Consider the following 22987-nt stretch of genomic DNA (forward strand, 5'->3'; position numbering starts at 1 on the left):
TCTCCTGGTGCTGCTCCTCTGTCCTGTACTGAGCTCTCCTGGTGCTGCTCCTCTGTTCTGTCCTGAGCTCTCCTGGTGCTGCTCCCCTGTCCTGTCCTGAGCTCTCCTGGTGCTGCTCCTCTGTTCTGTCCTGAGCTCTCCTGGTGCTGCTCCCCTGTCCTGTCCTGAGCTCTCCTGGTGCTGCTCCTCTGTCCTGTCCTGAGCTCTCCTGGTGCTGCTCCTCTGTGCTGTCCTGAGCTCTCCTGGTGCTGCTCCCCTCTTCTGTATTGCGCTCTCCTGGCGCTGCTGCTCCCCTTCTCTTCCCAGTACTGCTGTATTGAAGGGTCCCAGAACAAGGCAGCCAGTGAGAAGGAGCCAGGAGAAAACAAAGAAAAGTGGGAGAGCGATCCGGTGACATCATGCTCCACCAATGCTCTCCCGCCCACACTCCTCAGACCGGAGCCGCAGTGTGAGGCTTCTCAGAGTGCGGGATCCTGGTCTCCTAGCAACTCGGCACTCTGATCCCGGTACAAGAGGACGACAGGATCGTGGAATGTCCCGAGTGGATGAGTGCTGCGATAGTGGCTGTGCCGCGCTCCATTGGCTGTCACTGTGATCCCCTCCGCTGGGCATGAGGCGACATGCTAATGAGCTGGAGTTGTGCGCGGACACGCGCTGAGCGCGGCGCCGCCTCCATATAACGCACCTGAGTGTGAACCTGAGGACAGCGGACGGCAGACACTGATGGCACCGCCGGGCGCTCCAGACTGGCACTGCCCGTGACTCCAATGCCCCGGGGTGTGAGAGGCCAATGCTGCACATAGAGAAGCCCGGCCATCTGCACAGGGCGATATGCGCTGCAGCCTGTGCCCACAAAGCCGTCAGTATGGAGGCGCCGCCCGGGCTCCCCGACAGCCCCGTGCCCCCCGCCATGTGCCCCGAGCTGCGCCCTGCCCGCTGGCACCGGGTGAGCAGAGCCCCAGGGGGCCGCCTGCTGCTGCTGCTCGGGGTCCTGTCACTGCTGCTGGGGCTGAGCCGGGCAGGTGAGTGATGGAGGGGCAGCTGTGGGCATCGTACTGTGTGTGATATATATACACAGTGTGATATATGCAGTGTGTTGTGTTATATATTGCCCTGTATAGTGTAAGATACAGTGTTATATACAGTGTTATATACAGCGCTATATACAGTGTTATATACAGCGCTATATACAGTGTTATATACAGTGTTATATACAGTGTTATATAGTGTTATATACAGTGTTATATATACATAGTGTTATATACAGTGTTATATACAGCGCTATATACAGTGTTATATAGTGTTATATACAGTGTTATATATATATATATAGTGTTATATACAGTGCTATATATAGTACTATATTTACTGTTATATATAGTGCTATATATAGTGTCAGTGTTATATATAGTGAGTTTCCATATAGTATGTTATGTTATATATAGTGTTATAAGTTATATAGTGCGATATATACCATGGAATATATACATATATATATATATGTATATATATATATATATTTAGTATTATACACCATATCTCATACATACCTATTATTATTATTATTATTATTATTATTATTTGCACCGTGTGCAGATACATTATCTAAATCTCAATGTTTCAGCTTTTGGAATACAGAATACTGCCTAAATTGTATGTGTGTATATATATATATATTATATATATATATATATATATATATATATATATATTATATATATATATATATATATATATATATATATATATATATATATATATATATATATATATATACTTTCATACTTTCTTACTTAGATCCCAAAGTACCTGTACATAATGTACCTATACATGGAGCTGCTCCTCAGGGACATTGTTCCCCACCTTTCCGTGTATGGATGTGTTCGCTGTATGGCACTGACCTCTGTGTGTGCAGTATATGTGGGGTGTATACAGCAGTATATGTGGGTAGGGTATATAGGGATGGCTGTGTGCGTGTATCACAGGTCGCGGTGCCCGGTGTAGGTGGCACACAGCCACCCTCAGTGGGGTATATCAGTCTCTTTGGCTGCCCCCTGTATAGACGTCTCTGGACACAGCACTGTGTACAGCCATCTCTGAGGACTGAGCGTCTCCTGAGCTCAGGGCACTGGTATTATTTTCTCCATATCTCTGTGTAAATCCTTCTGCTCCCTTTTAATCCTATACATTCTCATACAATAGCCGCCTGTGTATAAATAAACTGCGGCTGGTGGAGCTGGTACAAAGGAAATGTATTGGGTAACGGGATCAGAGGAGCTTCCCCGCACTTTGCAGGGTATTTGATGTGGTGCCCAGTACGACTACTGTGGCTTCTCATCAGAATTATGTTAGTCACAGTCCTGATGCCGGCGCTCAGCTCTCTGCCATAGAGGAGCGCACAGCGTCATGTGCAGATTACTAGTAAGAAGAAAGCTCTTTGATGGCAGTGGATGTGGACAGTCGGAAAAATGACAATCACATGCTTCACTTGTGTCATGCTGCCACATTAATAAGGGCACAAAGTGACCCATAGAGGAGCCGGAGTCTGGGATACTTTCCTCATTGCCATATGTCCAATTAGAGGATAAATCTGCCGTCTCATACTCCACTGCCAATAATCAGAGTGGTCTGTCCTGACATCTATCTAGATGTCTGTCCTGGTGTCTGTCCTGGTGTCTTTCCTGGTGTCCTGGTGTCTGTCCTGATGTCTGTCCTGGTGTCTGTCCTGGTGTTTGTCCTGATGTCTGTCCAGTTGTCTGTCCAGATGTCCGTCCAGATGTCTGTCCTGATGTCTGTCCAGTTGTCTGTCCAGATGTCCGTCCAGATGTCCGTCCTGATGTCTGTCCTGGTGTCCGTCCAGATATTTGTCCTGGTGCCTGTCCAAATGCCTGTCCAGATGTCCGTCCTGATGTCTGACCTGATGTCCGTCCTGATGTCTGTCCCGATGTCCGTCCTGATGTCTGTCCCGATGTCCATCCTGCTGTCTGTCCCGATGTCCATCCTGATATCTGTCCTGATGTCCATCCTGCTGTCTGTCCCGATGTCCATCCTGATATCTGTCCTGATGTCCGTCCTGCTGTCTGTCCCGATGTCTGTCCTGATATCTGTCCTGATGTTCGTCCTGATATCTGTCCTGATGTTCGTCCTGATGTCTGTCCTGATATCTGTCCTGATGTCCGTCCTGCTGTCTGTCCTGATGTCCATCCTGATATCTGTCCTGATGTCCATCCTGATATCTGTCCTGATGTCCGTCCTGATATCTGTCCTGATGTCCGTCCTGATATCTGTCCTGATGTCCGTCCTGTTGTCTGCCTAGATGTCTGTCCCGATGTCTGCCTAGATGTCCGTGTAATATAGTCCTACTACAGGCGGCCGGCTGCTGAGCAATATGGCCCTGATTCATCATTGCTGTTACATTTTGTTATATTTTTGCCCACTTTTGTGCTTTTTCTGAACTCCATTTTCCATGTTCTCACCTGTTTCTTCTTTTTTTCTGCATTGTGGATGGAGTTTAGTGATTCCAAATATTTTTATCTGATTTGTTTGCAACTTTTTAAAAAGTCACAAACTTTAGCGCAACTGTGCTCTTCCCCAAAGTGATTTTATGCTTTTGAAGCAAAAAGCCCCTTTTATTTTGTGACATTTTGATGTGACCTTACAAAAAAATGGTGACTGACAGAAAAAAGCCCAGTTTTGATTTTTGCACAACGATAATAAACAGTGTGTGCCATTTTGATGAATATAGCAAATACCACAAGGAAAAAATAGAAAAGTGAAATGAAAATGATGGATCGGGGCCATTGTCTCCATTGTTTTTGCTATGCACATGTCATGGTGTACTGTATCTCCTCAGATCAATTAGAGAAGCCATAAAGCTCCTGTTTCACTACAATAATCATTATAATCGTTCGCTCATACTTGCATATAAATACAAGTGCAATCTAATAAAAAATCAGATTACACTCCAGTGTTAAACAACGAGGCAGTGCTGAGCTGAGATTTTTTTCCTCAGATGTGAGTGAACCCTAAGGCCTTGTTCACATGTTTAGTGTTCGGGGAGTTTTTTACCTCAGTATTTGTAGCCAAAACCTTGAGTGGGTGATAAATACAGAAGTGGTGCCCGTGTTACTATTATACTTTTCCTCTAATTGTTCCTCTCCTGGTTTTGGCTACAAATGCTGAGGTAAAAAACTCACCAAATACTCAACGTGTGCACATGGCCTAAGATTTAGACACTATGTGCACCTCTTTGTTTCTTATTTCCAGTCTGTTCCATGATCAATGGCAGTGTTGGATCCATCACAAGATGGACACCAGCGGCACTTTTTTGTTAATCTTCAGTTGCCTCTGTCCAATGTGGATGTGCCTCCATATTTCCCTGTACAGTATTCTGATACAGGTAACATATATCTTTGTACCGTGTTAACCAGTAGAGAAAAAATTGTTTAAAGAACTGAGAGTCCTCAGTGGTTGATACCTTTTAATGGCTAAGGCTACTTTCACACATCCGGTTTTAGCAGTGCGGCTCAATCCGGCTGTGAAAACTATGCAGCGGATGCGCCGAAAACACCGCATCTGTTGCATACGTTTTTACATGCGGCCCGTCCGTTTTTTTCCGGTTGCGGCATGCTACTGAGCATGCGCAGTGGAAAAAACGCATGCGGCGACCGGATGCGTTTTTTGCCGCATCCGGCCTCCATAGGTATGCATTGAAAAATGCGCCGCAGAGGCCGGATGCGGCGCGATGCAGTGTTTTTTGCCGGAGCAAAAAACGTTGCAGGGAACGTTCGATCCGGCCGCGGCATCGGCTAAATCTGCCGCATGCGGCAAAAACCGGACCGAACGCAAGCCCCTGCGGCACAATACGGCACTAATGTAAGTCTATGCAAAAAAAAACCGCAACCGGCGTTACAAAAGCCGGTTGCGGTTTTTCTGCAGAACGCCGTATTGTGCCGCAGAGCAAAAATCCGGATGTGTGAAAGTAGCCTAACTGAAAAGATGGTAATAATAGCAAGCTTTCGAGACTACTGAGGAGTATTCTGTAACTCGTTAGCTATGTGCATACGGTGCATTTTTGCTGCGATTTTTCATGCGTTTTTTCTTGCAGATTTTAATCAATATTGCAAGGAAAAAACACATAACATCAAAGTCTATGAAAATCCTGCTTGCTGTGCACATGTTGCTTCTTTTTCCCTTGCAGTTTTTGTTGCAAAAAAAGAAACAGCATGTCAATTCGTTCTGCATTTTTTCCTGCAGTGCTCGTGCATCCGGCATGGTGTGTGAGGCTCTCTGCAGCTTAGTAACTTGGGGTTGTCATTGTGATGACCCAGGGTTACCATGGCAGCAATCAGGTCCCAGTGATCACATTACAGGGACCCGATCGCCAAGAAGAAGTAAGCAATTCCTCTCCCTGCCTCCTAAATGCTGCGATCTCATTGATTGCACCATTCAGGGGGTTAAACTACTGTGAGCGGTGCAGGCACAGCTCCAGGCAGTGAGAGCCAGGTCCCGGCTGTAACATCAGCCAGAGACCTGGTGGCGATCGCGGGGGGTACAGCGCCTGAACCCCCATGATCGCCATAACTAAAAAAAACTAATGGAAATGCGAAAACATGATAAAAAACATGCATTTTTTTCTGTTGCGATTTTCCTGCCAAAGTAAGCAGTTTTGTGTGTAAAAAATCTGCACACAAATCTGCTATGTGTGTACATACCCTTAGGATATGGGCACACATTTCGGTTTTGGTGCAGACATTTCTGCATCTCTTAGGGCTCGTGTGCACGTTGCGTAATTACATGTATTTACGCTGCGTATAGCACTGCAGTGTAAATGCATGCGTCCTGCGTCCCCTGCACAATCTATGAAGATTGTGCATGACACGTGCGCACGTTGCTTTTATGAACGCAGCGATTTGGGTGCTAAAATTTTGACCCAAATCCGTGCGTTCATAAAATGAGCATGTCAATTATTCCGTGCGCTATGGATGCAGCTTCCACTCTGTCTATGGTGGGGGCAGCATCCCGAGCGCATGAAATCTGCTTTTTTTGTACAAAAAAAACTGCATCCATTGCGCAGTGTTTCTGCAGCGATTTTGACGCGCACTTGTGCTGTCAAATCACTGCAGAATATTCAGCATTTACGTGCGCATGAGCCCTTAGCTGGAAAAATGCAGCAGCTAACACAGGTTGTTCCCTGGGTGAAATCAGCAGCAAAAATGCTGCAGCATTTGACATGGTCCTGATTTATTTCTGCACCAAATCTGCAAGAAGAAAATACTCAACATGTGCAAGAGATGTCAGCATTGTAACTGACTTTGCTGCCATCAGAAAACCTTTTAGGTTCTTTAACAAATCTGCACTTAAAAATGCAACCTGTGACCTCAATCAGATTTTGATGAGTTTTTGATGCTGCATATTTTTCCTGTGTCAAAAACTGCAACATCTAAGGGTACTTTCACACTTGCGTTTTTTTCCTTCTGGCGCAATCAGCTCTTTTGGAAAACAGCGGAATCCGTTAACGGATGACGGATTGTGCCAAAAGTACCTGCGTTGCTTCCGCTGGCCGACGCGTTGCTTCCACCGGGCGGAAGGAACGCAGCATGTAACGTTTTTTGAGCGGCGGAATCCTCTATTTTTCACTGCGCATGCTCATCATTTTTTTTTTTTTAATCACAGAAACTTTATTTTGTCTCTCGGTGGCCGAATGTTCAGCTGAGCGCACGGCAGCCGGCTTTTGAGAGCGATCAGCTGAGCGCCCGGCCGCCGGCTATTGAGAGCGATCAGCTGAGCGCCCGGCCGCCGGGTGATCGGCTGATCGTTCACAATAGTCTGCTGACAATAAAACTGTAAAGAAAAAAAAAAAAAAAAGCTTTCCGAAATTTTGTACAATCCGTTGCATCCGTTGTGCCATTATATGCAACGCATCCGTTGCTTCCGTCACACAACACAATGCAACGGATGCCGTTCAACGCAAGTGTGAAAGTAGCCTTACAGTTCCAGCAAAGTGGATGGGATTTATAGAAATCTCCTGCCCTTGTGCTTTTTTATACTCAGTGTAATCAAATCTACAATATCAATTTCTGTTGCGGGTACACTGAGTTTAGGCTGCTTTCATACATCCGTTTTTCGCCGTCAGGCACAATCTGGCGAATTGCGGATAAAACGAATCCGGCGCCGGATCCGTTTTATTCCCCACAGACTTGTATTAGCGCCGGATTGTGCCAGATAGCCTTGCGTTGCATGCGGCGTCCGCCGGAGCCGGTGAAATTTTTTCGTCCGGCTGCTGTAAAGGACGCAGCATGCAGCGTTTTTTGTCTCTGACAAAAAACCGGACCACGCCGGATCCGGCACCGTCCGCCATGTTGTATAATGGAAGCCTATGGGCGCCGGATCCGTCGGCATATGACAGAATCCAACGACAGATCCGTTTTTTTGACTGCGCATGTTCAGTATCATAATGGATCCGTCAAAAAATGGAAGGCTCGCATGGAAAAAACTGTGCAAAGGATCCGTTTTTTCGCCGGATCCGTTGCATCAGTTTTTCGCCGGATTGTGCCTGTTGGCAAAAACCGGATGTGTGAAACCAGCCTTATGTGCAGACTTCCCCATTGAATTGTATAAAATGTGGAAAATCCACACATAAAAAACGCTACGGAAATGTATCATAAACGCATATAATCCGCAGTAAGTATATCAAGAAAGTTTTGTGAAAGCCAAATACCACAAAAGATAAAAATCAAAGCAACTTTATCTAAAACATGACATACCAACAAGAGACTAAAAAAGTGATAAAAAAGCAAGTAATCTAATTTACACAATATGCGGGGAAAAGCTGCAACATCAAAAGCTCATGGAGGGAACGTGGCTTTACTCCTGGCATCCACACATGTAACGTTGCAGATTTTGAAATCCTCTTCTGCGCTGATTTTATTCTGCTCCATGGAAATAGGATCTGAAATACACTATTCATTTGATTTGGATGAAACATTTTCATTCTTTGAGGCGGATTTGGTCCAATCTGCACCTAAATCCTAATCATGTGAACAGCGTCTGAGTTGTACAGCTCCATGATGTGGCAGCTATTGAGCTCGGCCTCCGCTGTGGCCACTGTATGTGCCCAATATCAAATGTAGGGCTTTGTCATCTAATTTTCCCCGAAAATAAGACAGGGTCTTCTATTGTTATTTGCTCCGAAAGATGGGCTAGGGCTTGTTTTCAGGGGATGTCTTATATTTTCCCATGAACAACAATCCACATTTATTCTTGAACAAAAAAATCAACATTTGTTCAAATCTAATCCTGTCATCACATTCTGGAGGGTCAACATTTTGTGTTAATCCTATTACTAGATCAGATGCCCTTTCTCTTACCTGATCTGCTATTCTCATGGTGCAGAAACAGTCCTGTAGCGGTGGGCACAGATCATGTTTACAAAGGCTTAAATTACCTGCTAACATTTTTTATTCTCCAAGTAGTTAAGTTTTCCCCAAAAGAAGGCAGACACCCTCTAAAAGTATGACACTTACTAAACGCCAAACAATTAGAGTTAAGCGAATGGGCTCTCACATACCAATCTTCGTCGCTGTCAGTTCCACCTGTGTTCTACAGCGGTTGGCTCCCCCTGGTGACTGTAAGCAGTATCACTTGCTTGGAGTGATACTGGTACCTGTTCTGTTTGTGAGAGCTGCAGTGCAATGCAGCTGGAACGGTGAGGGACTTGGTAGCGACGCAGATCTGTGTGTGAGAGCCCATCCACCATCAGCATTTACTAACTGTAATTGTTTGGGGGGGTCCTCTTTCTTTTAGGGGTGTCTGCTTTCTTCTAGGGGTTTCTGCTTTCTTTTGGGGGTGTCTGCTTTTTTGATGAAGAATCCTGCTGTATTCGTTAACATTTTTAGCTGCTTGGACAGTTCCTTATGAAACAGTATATAGGGCTGATTTTTGGAGTATTTCTTATATTTTAAGCATATTCAAAAAAGCCCTAAAAATCCTACTAGGGCTTATTTTCGGGGTAGTACACATGTGATAGGCTTATATTACCGAGTTATTCTCCTGTGTACCCCAGCATGGTGGGCATGAAGCCTAGGAGGAGGTGTGATATGTCCAGGGTGAATGCATCAGAACTGGGGGACAAGCAAGTAAAGGTTAATAACAATAGGCATTACTGACTGTATGTAGTCTTTTACTCCTGCTGCTCCGGTGTTAGTTTACAAAGCTGCAGCAGTGATATCCTACCTACAATACAAGACCACTGCAGTCAATCCCTGAGCTCAGCTGTATTTAGCCCTTTAGGCCGGAGTCACACTCAGAGTCTCGTATCACATCTCCCGGCATGGCCACCCACTCTCCTGACAGGAGCGGATCGGCTGTATGTATTTCTATGCAGCTGAGACACTCCTGTCAGGAGAGTGTGCGGCTCAAAAATAAAGTATTGGCACCCTTAGCCTAATACTTGGTTGCACAATCTTTAGCCAAAATAACTGCGAAAAACCGCTTCCGGTAACCATCAATGAGTTTCTTACAATGCTCTGCTGGAATTTTAGACCATTCTTCTTTGGCAAACTGCTCCAGGTCCCTGAGATTTGAAGGGGCCTTCTCCAAACTGCCATTTTGAGATCTCTCCACAGGTGTTCTATGGGGTTCAGGTCTGGACTCATTGCTGGCCACTTTAGTAGTCTCCAGTGCTTTCTCTCAAACCATTTTCTAGTGCTTTTTGAAGTGTGTTTTGGGTCATTGTCCTGCTGGAAGACCCATGACCTCTGAGGGAGACCCAGCTTTCTCACACTGGGCTCTACAATATGCTGCAAAATTTGTTGGTAGTCTTCAGAGTCAGACTTCATAATGCCATGCACACGGTCAAGCAGTCCAGTGCCAGAGGCAACAAAGCAACCCCAAAACATCAGGGAACCTCCACCATGTTTGACTGTAGGGACCGTGTTCTTTTCTTTGAATGCCTCTTTTTTGTTCCTGTAAACTCTATGTTGATGGCTTTTCACAAAAAGCTCTACTTTTGTCTCATCTGACCAGAGAACATTCTTCCAAAATGTTTTAGGCTTTCTCAGGTAAGTTTTGGCAAACTCCAGCCTGGCTTTTTTATGTTTCGAGGTAAGAAGTGGGGTCTTCCTGGGTATCCTACCATACAGTCCCTTTTCATTCAGACGCCGACAGATAGTACGGGTTGACACTGTTGTACCTTCGGACTGCAGCGCAGCTTGAACTTGTTTGGATGTTAGTCGAGGTTCTTTATCCACCATCCGCACAATCTTGCGTTGAAATCTCTTGTCAATTTTTCTTTTCCTTCCACATCTAGGGAGGTTAGCCACAGTGCCATGGGCTTTAAACTTCTTGATGACACTGCGCACCGTAGACACAGGAACTTTCAGGTCTTTGGACTTGTAGCCTTGAGATTGCTCATGCTTCCTCACAATTTGGATTCTCAAGTCCTCAGACAGTTCTTTGGTCTTCTTTCTTTTCTCCATGCTCAATGTGCTACACACAAGGACACAGGACAGAGGTTGAGCCAACTTTAATCCCTGTCAACTGGCTGCAAGTGGGATTTAGTTATTGCCAACACCTGTTAGGTGCCACAGGTAAGTTACAGGTGCTGTTAATTACACAAATTAGAGAAGCATCACATGATTTTTCAAGCAGTGCCAATTCTTTTGTCCACCCCCTTTTTTATGTTTGGTGTGGAATTATTTCCAATTTGGCATTTTGACAATTTTTTTTTTTTTTCATTGAAGCAAATTAAATGAAGATAATAATATCAAAGAGTTTGTGATTGCAATCATTTTCAGGAAGAAACTGAGTATTATCTGACAGAATTGCAGGGGTGCCAATACTTTTGGTCAGCACTGTACATGCTCGGTGCTAGGGTGATGCAGCCAGTCCCGGCTCATGTGTAGAGCTGCTTTACTCAGTCTGTGGTTCTTTTTGAAGACATGACCCTGAGAGGTCAGACGGGGTCACCTAGGAATAATAAACTCGCATCCATCATTAAGGGCAAACATCATTCCAAATGGGTCATTTAAAGGGGAACGGTCTCTGGACTCTGCTCTGATATATTTCTCGGGCTAGTCCTATGGAGCCTTCCTGTGTTGAAACATATCCCTCCTAGACGGGCAGCTGTATATCGGGCGGAACTGTCATAGGCACTCGCCTGCTGCTTAGGATAAACCTTCTTGTCTCTAGGTACATGTGTCACTATACATGGATATATGCTATAGTAGTGCGGACATTCAATCCTCACCTGGGTGGAGGGTAGGACACAGCTTCAGAAGGTCACTAATGTCCATTACATCCTGCGAAGAAAAGCCAATTCTGTATGTTTAATGCACAGTGTATCAGGGGCTTTACGCCAGATTTCTAGCAGAATAAAGTCACATGTTGGTAGAAAATGATCAACTTTCTTGCGGTCCTGAGCCTGATGAAGAGACCTGAGTAGTCTGGAAAGTTGCTATTATTACCATCTTTTCAGTTAGCCATTAAAAGGTATCAACCACTGAGGACGTCAGTTGTTTTAAACAATATTTTTCCACCTTTTTTGCATTTCTCTGAACACTTCAAATGGGTAGAGAAAATTAGGTTATACATGACCTCCCGCGGGGCTGACAGTTACTAGAGGACACCACAAATGGCGTAAATAACAGCACAAGTCTCCGTCTGCTCAGTACACAGCAGATATCAGCCTCTTGGATTGAAAGCTTCATACTTGAGGGGCTGTCGATGCTGTGCCTGTCTGCGTGGCCACCCAGTGGTTGTAATATGAATTGCAGCCTGTCCAGGATTTTGCTGGCTTGTCACTATGCTGGATTTATTTATTTTTTTTCTAAAAAAACAAACAAAAATAAGCTAACACATAGTCCTGAGCTCCGCTTACAACTGTTTGCGCTCTCTGTCTGAATACTACACATCACGTGGCTCGGCCACCGCAGGAGAAGCCTTCTGGTGGACTATGTGTGGTGTGAAGCTTATTAGGCGGGCTTTGCACACTACGACATCGCAGGTGCGATGTCGGTGGGGTCAAATCGAAAGTGACGCACATCCAGTGTAGCAGTCAATATCGTAGTGTGCAAATTCTTTTTGATACGATTAACGAGCGCAAAAGCGTCGTTATCGTATGATCGGTGTAGGGTCCGCCATTTCCATAATGCCGGTGTAGCGACAGGTACGTTGTTGTTCCTCGTTCCTGCGGCAGCACACATCGCTGTGTATGAAGCCGCAGGAGCGAGGAACATCTCCTACCTGCGTCCCGGCTGCAATGAGGAAGGAAGGAGGTGGGCGGGATGTTTACGTCCCGCTCATCTCCGCGCCTCCACTTCTGTTGGCCGCCTGCCCTGTGACGTCGCTATGACGCCGCACGACCCGCCCCCTTAGGAAGGAGGCGGGTCGCCGGCCAGAGCAACGTCGCAGGGCAGGTGAGTGCATATGAAGCTGCTGTAGCGATAATGTTGGCTACGCCAGCAATCACAAGATATCGCTGCTGCGATGGGGGCGGGGACTATCGCGCTCGACATTGCATCATCTGCTTGCGATGTCACAGCGTGCAAAGTACCCCTTAGACCTGGCTACATAGTCTGATGGAGAACGTCCAGGTCTGGAATTGATGCTATTTTTGAGAATGGTATTATTTTTCTAATATCTTCTAGATAGGATGTATTTTCTTTTCTTGTAGTCAAGCCCCTTTAAGAAACCATGTCCACACATTCGTATCAGTCTAATTGCCTGTCGTGTGTGCATAATATATATATATATATATATATATATATATATATATATATATATATATATATATATATATATATATATATATATATATATATATATATATTTGCCGGGTCTCTGAAAACCCCATGTAGATGCTAGCATTCTGCATATAACCATTATATGGCCATGTTCTTTGATAAAGGTCACGTGCATTTTTTACTTGCAGAATTCCTCCGCTGATCCATAGAAAGGTTACATTTTTCCACCCTTCTGCCTTCCGATACTTAATCTAAGATCTCAGTTCTTTTTTTTAGGGTGCAGAGGTGGAAAATTAGTATTCTTTTGACATTTTATGCTATCACCAAGTGCCAGATATCCATACAAGGTTGTTGTAGCATACCTGAAGGCTAGGGGTGTAATGACGGCATGCTGAATTTCCTGGGATACTTTATTACTGGCCCCTCTTCATGCAATTGGTAAGAGTTGGAAACTATCACCAATTAGCCAGACCAAGAGGACACAGTCAGTGACTGTGGCTTTGTCATTCTCAGTTGTTTAAAGCGAGCTACAACCTGTGCCCCCCCACCTTATCCCACCAACAGTAGTGACATCAAGATCCTCCCCATTACCAGTATAATGACAGCCAAAGCCAAGAAATCACACAGAGACCTCAATTATAGGCAACAGACTTTCATCCAGCTGTTCCTACCTTACCCCCATTCAGTGTTCTCACATCAAGTGCTCCCACCCATACTGTGACATCTTCACGCACCCCTCTAACTCGCAGAATCCCCCTGCCACTGTATGCAAATCCAAATCTGCTCAATGTACAAGGTTATTCAGAACAGTCATCATCTGCAGACCATCTCTTAATGCAGTCATGGGCGAAAGTGTTGGCACCCTTGAAATTGTTCCAGAAAAGGAAGTATTTCTCCCATAAAATAATTGCAATTACACGTTTCATTTCACACACTTTTATTTATTTCCTTTGTATCTATTGAAACAATACAAAAAAAACCCCCAGAAAAAGGCAAGTTGGACATAATTTCATACGAAACCCCAAAAATGGGCCAGACAAAATTGATGGCATCCTCAACGTAATATTTGGTTGCACACCCTTTGGAATAAACAGTGTGTCCACCCATATCCTGTCCACCGCCATTAACTTGAGAATGGTGGCAGCTATAGGCATAGAAGTGGTGTCTAGGTATAGTAAAGTGGCCATACGCTACGCAATGAAACCACCTATAGCGCCACCTGGTGGAAAACAACAGAGTTAGCATTTTAAACGGAACGAGATAGAGAAAAAAAGTGAATTACAAAGTTGTAGGGCATCATCAATTCAATATGAATCGACACCTTGCATACAGAAATGCTATCATATGAATCCCGTGAACCCCCCCCAAAACATTGAAAGCTGGTCACACATATGGCGCTCATTTAACTTTGATGCTCAAAGTGGCCACTTCAAAAGCCGGCCGCGGGTCGATCAGCTGATCGTTCGCCCGGCGGCTGCCTTTTCCGATCAGCTGATCATTCCTGCTGCTGGAACTGAATTTACAGTGATCATGGTTTTTTACTGTGCGCATGCTCACAGTAAAAAAACGATCTGTCGCACACAAAAAACGCTACAAGCTGCGTTGCTCCCGCCTGACGGTCAGTCAGTAAATGACTGATCCGTCATACGGCGGATGCAACGCAGGGCCATCAATCACAATCTGTCGCTAATAGAAGTGTATGGGGAAAAAACGGATTCCTGCAAAATATTTAGCAGGATACCGTAATTCCTCAAGGCAACGGATTGTGACTGATGCAAAACAACGCAAGTGTGAAAGCAGCCTAATACAATGAAAGACTGCAAGTGGTCTAATTTAGCTAATTGGTGCAGAAATGCTACAGAAAATCTGCAACATCAAAAACCTATTGTAGCCGCATTCACACATCTATGTCACGGGTGGTCTGTGGGTCTGCTAACCCAAACTTGACAGCCTCGTATGTGTCGGGAGACCCTCAGACAGTCCGTCTATCACTGTCTTTGCTCAGACCCTGTGTGAATGCATGGATGTGTGAATGTGGCATAATTGGTGCAAAATATGTAAAGTGTTGCAGGCGCCTCAGTTTTATTTACAGTCCAAGCCTAAGTGCAACTTTTTTTTCCACTGCTATTTATCCTCATTTTTTTCTGAATATGTCAACACCATAATAATGTGTAATAAGAACTTTTTCTTTTGTTTTTTTTCTGTATGTTGTTAAAGGGAACCAAACATCAGGATTTTCATGTATAAGGTGCAGCCAGTGCAGTACTGGCACTATCATGCACAGTGTGTACATACCATCAGGGGGCAGCTCGGGTGTTTAGTCAGTGAAATCCAACTTTATAAAGTTTGAAAATTCGTGCACTTTTTGATTGACGTGTGCACCACTCTCCTAATGTCCGGGCGGGTTATGGACGTTTATCTCCACCCTCCCGCCGCCTGTTCCTCCCTCACTCCTAATGTCCGGGCGTGTTATGCACTTGTATCCCCGCCCCCCCATCCCGCCGCCTGTTCCTCCCTCTCACTGGCCGTATGTAAATTTCTCTCTTCAGAAACATAGCGCCGGAGTTGGCACCTGCGCATAGCGCTTATCTCCGGCGCCATGTTTCTGGAGACCGCTGTACTTGGCATTTTGCAGGAGAGGCCGGCGCATGCGCCCTTGCTTCTTCAGATCCAGTTGTGACAACGGGAGCGCGCGTGGTCACAACAGGACTGCAGAACAGCTGATGAGAGGATGCGATTACCTGCAGCTAATTGCCTTCCTCTCATCAGCTGTTCTGCAGTCCTGTTGTGACCACGCGCGGTCACAACAGGATCTGAAGAAGCGAGGGCGCAAAATACTAAGTACAGCAGGCTTCAGAAACATGGCGCCGGAGATAAGCGCTATGCGCAGGTGCCAACTCCGGTGCCATGTTTCTGAAGAGAGAAATTTACATACGGCCAGTGAGAAAGAGGAACAGGCGGCGGGGGGCAGGGATACAAGTGCATAACACGCCCGGACATTAGGAGAGAGGGAGGAACAGGCGGCGGGAGGGGCGAGGATAAACGTGCATAACCCGCCCGGACATTAGGAGAGAGGTGCACACGTCAATCAAAAAGTGCACGAATTTTCAAACTTTATAAAGTTGGATTTCACTGCCTAAACACCCGAGCTGCCCCCTGATGGTATGTACAGCCTGTGCCTGATAGTGCCAGTACTGCACTGGCTGCAGCTTATACATGAAAATCCTGATGTTTGGTTCCCTTTAAGGCTTTTTCTCTTTTATTTGGTGCAGATTGGAAGCTGCTTTTTTAGGCCGTATTTTTAGTACAGAAAAGGTTTGATTCTGCACTTTGAAATAGAATTGCGGTATTTTTTATTGCCCCACCATTCATCATAATGGCACACTTAAAATCTCAGTTACAATGGAGTGGCAGTGCGTATGCTCGACCTCCGCTCCATTCATCCTCTATGGGGCTGCCGGAGAGAGCCGAGCACAGAGCGACCACAGTCCAGCACAGCGTGATGGAGCAGAACTCAATAATAGGTGATAACTTATTCCAACCAGAATGCCCCTTAGGCCGGTGTCACACTTGCGAGTGCCTCGTGCGTATCTCGTGCGAGTCTGGCATTGCATCACCCGGCACAGACTCACACTCTCCTCACACGAGCGGGTCGGTTGCATGTATCTCTATGCAGTTGAGATGCTCCTGTTCGGAGAGTGTGCTCCGTGCCGGGTGATGCAACGCGAGACTCATACGAGATACACACGAGGCACTCGCAAGTGTGACACTGGCCTTAAAATAAAAAAAAAAAATCTGTTTCTGTGTAAATCTGGTGTCCTTCTCTGCTGATTTTGAAGCTTATCACTCGCCACTTAGTTGATTACCCTAAACGGTTTGCCCCTATTGAAGATGTGTCCTATGTGTGCAAAGAAGGACAGGTACTATACGCCTGCCTAATACTACGTAGGACACCATCCTTAGCGTGTGTACAAACTGTGCCTTTTTCACCTGTTTTTTTTGTTTTTTTTAGCGAGTCTAATCCAAAAAAATTAGCAGAAAAACACACACAAATTAATGAGGGCTCTAATTTGTATGGGAAAACCTTTTGCTGTTGATATAGTCGGCTTTTGAATGTCTTTTAGGCACTCTAACCTTTCAAAGATGCCAAGTGTTTAAAATAATGAATATGTCCGTTCTTCTGGTGTTTTCCGCTAGGAAGATGCTCAATATTTTCCAGTAAAAAGATACCCCCCAAAAACGTTAAATTAATTTAGTTGGGAAAAACAGTTGAAAATGTACTCAAGCGACCCCAAAAAAACCCACACTAAAACATCTTTTGCTTGTAAAATTAAGATTTTTGACCACCTGAAGAAGACATAGTAATAAAGATATCTGAAGACAGTTGTTTTTAATGAGAAATGCAAGTGTTTACTAAAATGAGATAAATCTGGAAAGACTCGTTCTCGTTAACCTTCAGTGACAAATTGTCTAAAAACTGACAGTGGAGTGGGAAAGTCAATACAGCGCATTATCGACACATGGCCGCGCTATTTATCTATACTGGCAAAAGGTCTTTTATGGGTTAAAAGGGTCAAAAGTTTCTTTAGTAATGGGCTTTATTGGTAGGCCTCGTTTAGTGTTTTAAATCAGATTTTCATAAGTGTTTTCTGATTGCAGGTTTTTACCATCAGTTTTTCTCATATGCAGAAAAAAAAACAACAAAAAAACGGATCGAGGTTTTAAAACAGTATTGGAAATTCGGACAGCACTGGGATGCACCTAGGAGGCCATCAATGTCTTGTCCAGGTTTTTTTTGGACGCCTTAAAAAGGCATGCGACTTTTTTTTTGTTGACACTCAGTCTGCATGAAGCATGGATTTGTGGATGGCCCATAGATTATATTGGGTATGTGTCCTGTCCGCGATAGAACAAATTCCTTGAGAAAATATGTGTGAATCAGGCCTTATACGGATAACTTTTAGTACACAGGGACTACTGCGATCCTCGCGTGACACTTGGCTGGCAGCACAGCGGGAGCAGAGTGTCATGCGAGGGTCACTGCAACTGAGGTCCGATCGTGCGTTCAGACTACAGCTGCGGGGGGCGGGCCGGCACTGAGGAGAGGAGGGCCAGCGCTGAGGAGGGGTTGGGCCAGTGCTGAGGAGGAGCAGGCCAGCGCTGAGGAGGAGAGGAGATCTCCCTCTCTCCTCCGTTGCCGGCCAATTGCCATTCTCGCCCTCCACTCGCAGTACACCGGTATACTGCGAGTGCAGTGCGATTTTTCTCTCGCCCCATAAACTTGAATGAAGAGAAAAAGACTCGCATTGCACGCTCAGCATGCTCCGACTGTTTTCTCTGTCCGATTAGGGCTGAGAAAATAATCGCTCATGGGTGCTGACACACAGAGTGTCCGAGTGGAATGTGATGTTTTCATGCCGTGTGTCTTAAGCCCGCTTTACACGCTACAATATATCTTACAATGTGTCGGCGGGGTCACGTCGTAAGTGACGCACATCCGGCATCGTAAGGTACATTGCAGTGTGTGACAGGTACATACGATTGAACGTTAAAATGTTCATCGCATACACGTCGTTGAATCCTGACGAATTGCACGTCGGGTTGTTCAATGTTCCCGAGGCAGCACACATCGCAGTGTGTGACACCCCGGGAACGATGAACACAGCTTACCTGCCTCCCGCGGCTCCAGCCGGCAATGTGGAAGGAAAGAGGTGGGTGAGATGTTTACGCTCATCTCCGTCCCTCCGCTTCTATTGTCCGGATGCCGTGTGACGTCGATGTGACGCCGAACGTTCCTCCCACTCCAGGAAGTGGACGTTCGCCACCCACATCGAGGTCGTATGGAGGGTAAGTACGTGTGACGGGGGTTAATCGTTTGTGCGGCACGTTCAACAAATTGAACGTGCCACACATACGATGGGGGCGTTGCAATGCGAAATTGCAACGTGTAAAGCAGGCTTTAGGCCTTACGGTAACTTATAACCCTGCCATCTTCTTTTTGACTTGACTTACACCCTTTTATATGCCATTTTATAAAAAAATTTAGGGAATGCTTCCCCGCAACATTATGCCGAGCGCTGATCTTCCTTTTCATCCAGAGCTTGGTCTGCATGGTGACTATGACCTCTGTATACTGACGTTACATCGCAGCATGGTGTGAGTGAATGGAGGTCATGTTGTTTCCAAAGTCAAAGAGCGGATCTCCCAAATACTATGTGACCATGGTCTTCACTTTTTTCCATCTGATCTCATCCATGGCTGTTCTACTCTTACATCGTTTCTTGGATTTTATTTTAATACTGAAATGCAGCTTGTGCATTTTATAGATTTGTCCTCCAGCAGACTTGGCTGAAGGTCTTGTAATCATCATCAGGTGACACATACAATAAAGCCGGGGCACGGCTGCTTCTGAAATTACCTCTGTTTACAGTCTGTGAAGTCATTAGGGCTTCGGAGCTAAAATGGAAAATGTGATGTACACCTTGTGATAGGTAAGCAGTCATTGCATCAGATGGGGAATTCCTTCTATGCAGATTAAGAACGGTCGGTTCTTAATCTGGATTAAGTCGGTTTACTTTGGATAAAACAAACAGGTGCTGTAATATCAAACAGTAAAAGGGAAAATCTGCCCAAAAAACATGTTGCATCAGCAGCAGTGACGCTACAGGCAAAACAGTAAGAAAGCTACGGTATATTGCCAGCACACAAAACTGTAGCTCGATTGGATTGTCCTCTTTGTAATAAAGTCATGTGTATAGCAATATGTATTGTCTTACAGATCAGGCAGGTCTACATAGAAATCTACAGGGCTAGTCTTAAAGGGAAATCTGTCAGCAGGTTTTTGCTACTTCATCTGAGAGCAGCATGATGTAGGCAAAGAGATTCTGATTCCAGTGATGCATCACTTAGATTACTGGATGCAGCGGTTCTGATACAATCAGAGTTCTTAGATTTAGGCCCGTTTCACACATCCGGCATTTCGCTGGATGCCGGATCCGGCACGCATGCAGTACAGTACATTAATTTACAGTGGATTCGTGACACCATGCGGACAAATGCGGTTGTGCATGAAGCACACAACCCCAATGTGTCGCACTTCCACTGTAAATGAATGTACTGTACTGCATGCGTGCCGGATGCGGCATCCAGCGAAATGCCGGATTTGGGAAACGGGCCTTAGCAATGCAGCAGAACTGAGAAAGCTGCCTCTGCCCACACCAGGCTCTCTATGTACAATGTGTCTTGACAGTGAGTTGCTAATCACAGCAGGGAGAGTGTTGGACTAGCTGACCTAGTCTGGCAATGATAATTTCCTGAAGCTAAAACAAATTTCAGGTAAAAAAATAGCACACAGTGTAATAAATGACGCATTGCTAAATTCTCTGTTAACCACTACAACATGTGGTCTTCAGATTAAATAGCAAAAACCTATTGAAAAATCCTCTTTAATGATGAACTTGTTGATTTAAGAGGCGCATTCCTTTTAATGATATTGGTCCATCTTCTCAGTGGTGTGGGCCTTGGTGCGTAGCATTTCTGGTGTACAAAATGCTGGCAGTTTTGATCAATTTGATGGGTGGACATGGCTACACTCTGCGCCAACTCCTATTTTGGCAGAGCTTCTTTAAACTGGTCTGAAAACGACACAAGTCGTGACTTTTGAAAGTGTCTTGTAGTAGATAGTGATAGATCTGAAGTCAAGGATAGGTGATAACGTCTTCCAACCAGAACACCCATTAGGCTATGTGCCCACGCTGCGGATTTTGCGCGGATTTTGCCGCGGATTTACCGCGGATTTTCCGAAAATCTGCAGCAGCGGCACTTCCAAGCCATTTCAATGGCATTTTGGAAATGCTGTTTCCATGCTGCGGATTTTTCCGCGGATTTTGATCCGGAAAAATCTGCAGCATGTCAATTATTGTTGCAGATTTTGGTGCGGATTTTGGGTATAGAATGGGAAAAAAAAAAAAATCCGCATCAAAATCCGCGGTAAATCCGCGGCAAATCCGCGGCAAAAATAAGGTGCGGATTTGCCGCGAAAGTCGCGGATTTTCATGCAGAAAAATCCGCAGATACATTCTACCGTGGACACATAGCCTTAGAATAACACAAACATTCTGTATTTCTGTGTACATCTGGAGTCTTTACCATTAATCGATCTGTGTGGGACGCTTCATATATGACACATGACATTGACTAACACTTGTTACAAAATCATACATTCATATGAAAGATTTTTATATAAAGCAGCTGTTCAGTATCTGGTAATAATAAAATTCTGCAGGTTTTGAAGGCAATCATTCACGACTTACCTATTTTTCAGATGTTGTTTAACTTAAACTGTTTGCCCTTATTGATGATCTGTCCTATGTGTGAAATGATATTTGTTTTTAACATTTATACATGATATGTTCAAAATCTAAGGCATTATAACAACAAAAAGTACATCTAACCTACTTCAGCATGCTGCAAAATGAATGCAGATCACACAGCAAACACCTAATAACATATAAGCACATCTTATATACAGATATCAGATCTGACTCCCCCTTACAGACTCCAGAGCACCACCCTCTGTATAGCAACTCCAGACCAGATCAGCTGTATACAGACCCTGGGCTAGATGCCCCTTCATACAGGTTCCAGACCAGTCTCCTTGTGGACAGATCCCAGACCAGATCCCCTACATACACACTCTAGGCTAGGTGCCCGTACATGCAGATCATAGACCAGTCTCCGTGTAGACAGATCCCAGACCAGATCCCCTACATACACACTCTAGGCTAGGTGCCCCTACATGCAGATCGTAGACCAGTCTCCTTGTAGACAGATCCCAGACAAGATCCCATACATACACACTCTAGGCTAGGTGATCCTACATGCAGATCCTAGACCAGTCTCCTTGTAGACAGATCCCAGACCAGATCCCCTACATACACACTCTAGGCTAGGTGATCCTACATGCAGATCCTAGACCAGTCTCCTTGTAGACAAATCCTAGACAAGATCCCCTACATACACACCCTAGGTTAGGTGCCCCTACATGCAGATCCCAGATCAGTCTCCTCGTAGACAGATCCCAGACCAAATCCTCTGCTTACACACTCTATGCTAGCCACCTCTACATGCAGATCCTAGACCAGTCTCCTTGTAGACAGATCCCAGACAAGATCCACTGTATACACACCCTCGCCAAACCTCACCTCCTTCCTATATACATGCACCATTGTCAGATTTGTGTTCAGTCTAACATATTCTGGTAGTCTTCTGGTTAACCAGAGTATATGGAGACAGGTTCAGACCTATATGGACACCCAAATTTATAGCAGATGAGTGCAACAACCCAACATGACCGCAACCAGAACAATGAATGCTGAATTGGAGCACAATATGTGCAGGGTAAGATAAGGAAAACAATATCCTTTCAAAGTAAAAAGGGATTGTTTCATGAACAAAGATCATTTTAATCAAATGTGTTTAACAAACATGTTCCTGTGCTGAGATAATCTTATATATGTGCCCCTGCTGTGTACTGTGTAATGGCCGTGTCTGACAGGGACATGATCTGATCATACCACATCTCCTGGGCAGGGGAGAAAGTAAAAAAGTATACAGGTATAGTATACAGCATGAGATGTCAAATTATTTTTTCATTGAGGTAAAACATTTTTTTTTTTAAAACACAGGCACCAAAATGTTTTACCTCACAAAAAGATTCAGCGGTGATCCCATGCTGTAATGCCTGTATACTCTCTTTTGCGTCTTCCTTGCACAGTACATAGCAGGGGTACATACAGTTGAAACCAGAAATTTACATACACCATCTAAAAAGACACGTGTATTTTTCTCACTATCTGACATGAAATCACAATTTGCCAAATGCCAGAATAATGAGAGCGAGAATGTTTTAAGCCTTTTTTTTTACTTTCCTCAATGTCAAAAGTTTACATACACAAAGAGCAATATGACTTTAAACAATATGGGACAGCCATATGCTGATGTCATGTCTTTGGAAGCTTCTGATAGGTTTATTAGCAACATCTGAGTTAAATAGAGACACACCTGTGGATGTATTTTAATGCACACCTGAAACACACTGCTTCTTTGTGTAGCATTATGGGAAAGTCAAAGGAAATCAGCCAAGATTTCTGGAATAGAATTGTGGACTTGCACATGTCTGGCTCATCCTTGGGTGCAATGTCCAGATACCTGAAGGTGCCTCGTTCATCTGTACAAAAAATTAT

General features: G+C 44.8%; 1 protein-coding gene across 1 annotated transcript in view; it reads left to right on the forward strand.

Moving 5' to 3' along the window:
* Positions 1-458: 458 nt before the first annotated feature.
* Positions 459-22987, forward strand: part of ITGB8 (integrin subunit beta 8) — a 190466-nt gene continuing 167937 nt past the window's right edge. Inside the window, exon 1 of the mRNA XM_075315380.1 lies at positions 459-1022. Within this exon, the coding sequence (XP_075171495.1) occupies positions 791-1022 (232 nt within the window). The 5' untranslated portion in view covers positions 459-790. The remainder of the gene's footprint in view (positions 1023-22987) is intronic.

The sequence above is a fragment of the Anomaloglossus baeobatrachus genome, chromosome 6 (assembly GCF_048569485.1).
Source record: "Anomaloglossus baeobatrachus isolate aAnoBae1 chromosome 6, aAnoBae1.hap1, whole genome shotgun sequence".
Taxonomy (NCBI): Eukaryota; Metazoa; Chordata; class Amphibia; order Anura; family Aromobatidae; genus Anomaloglossus; species Anomaloglossus baeobatrachus.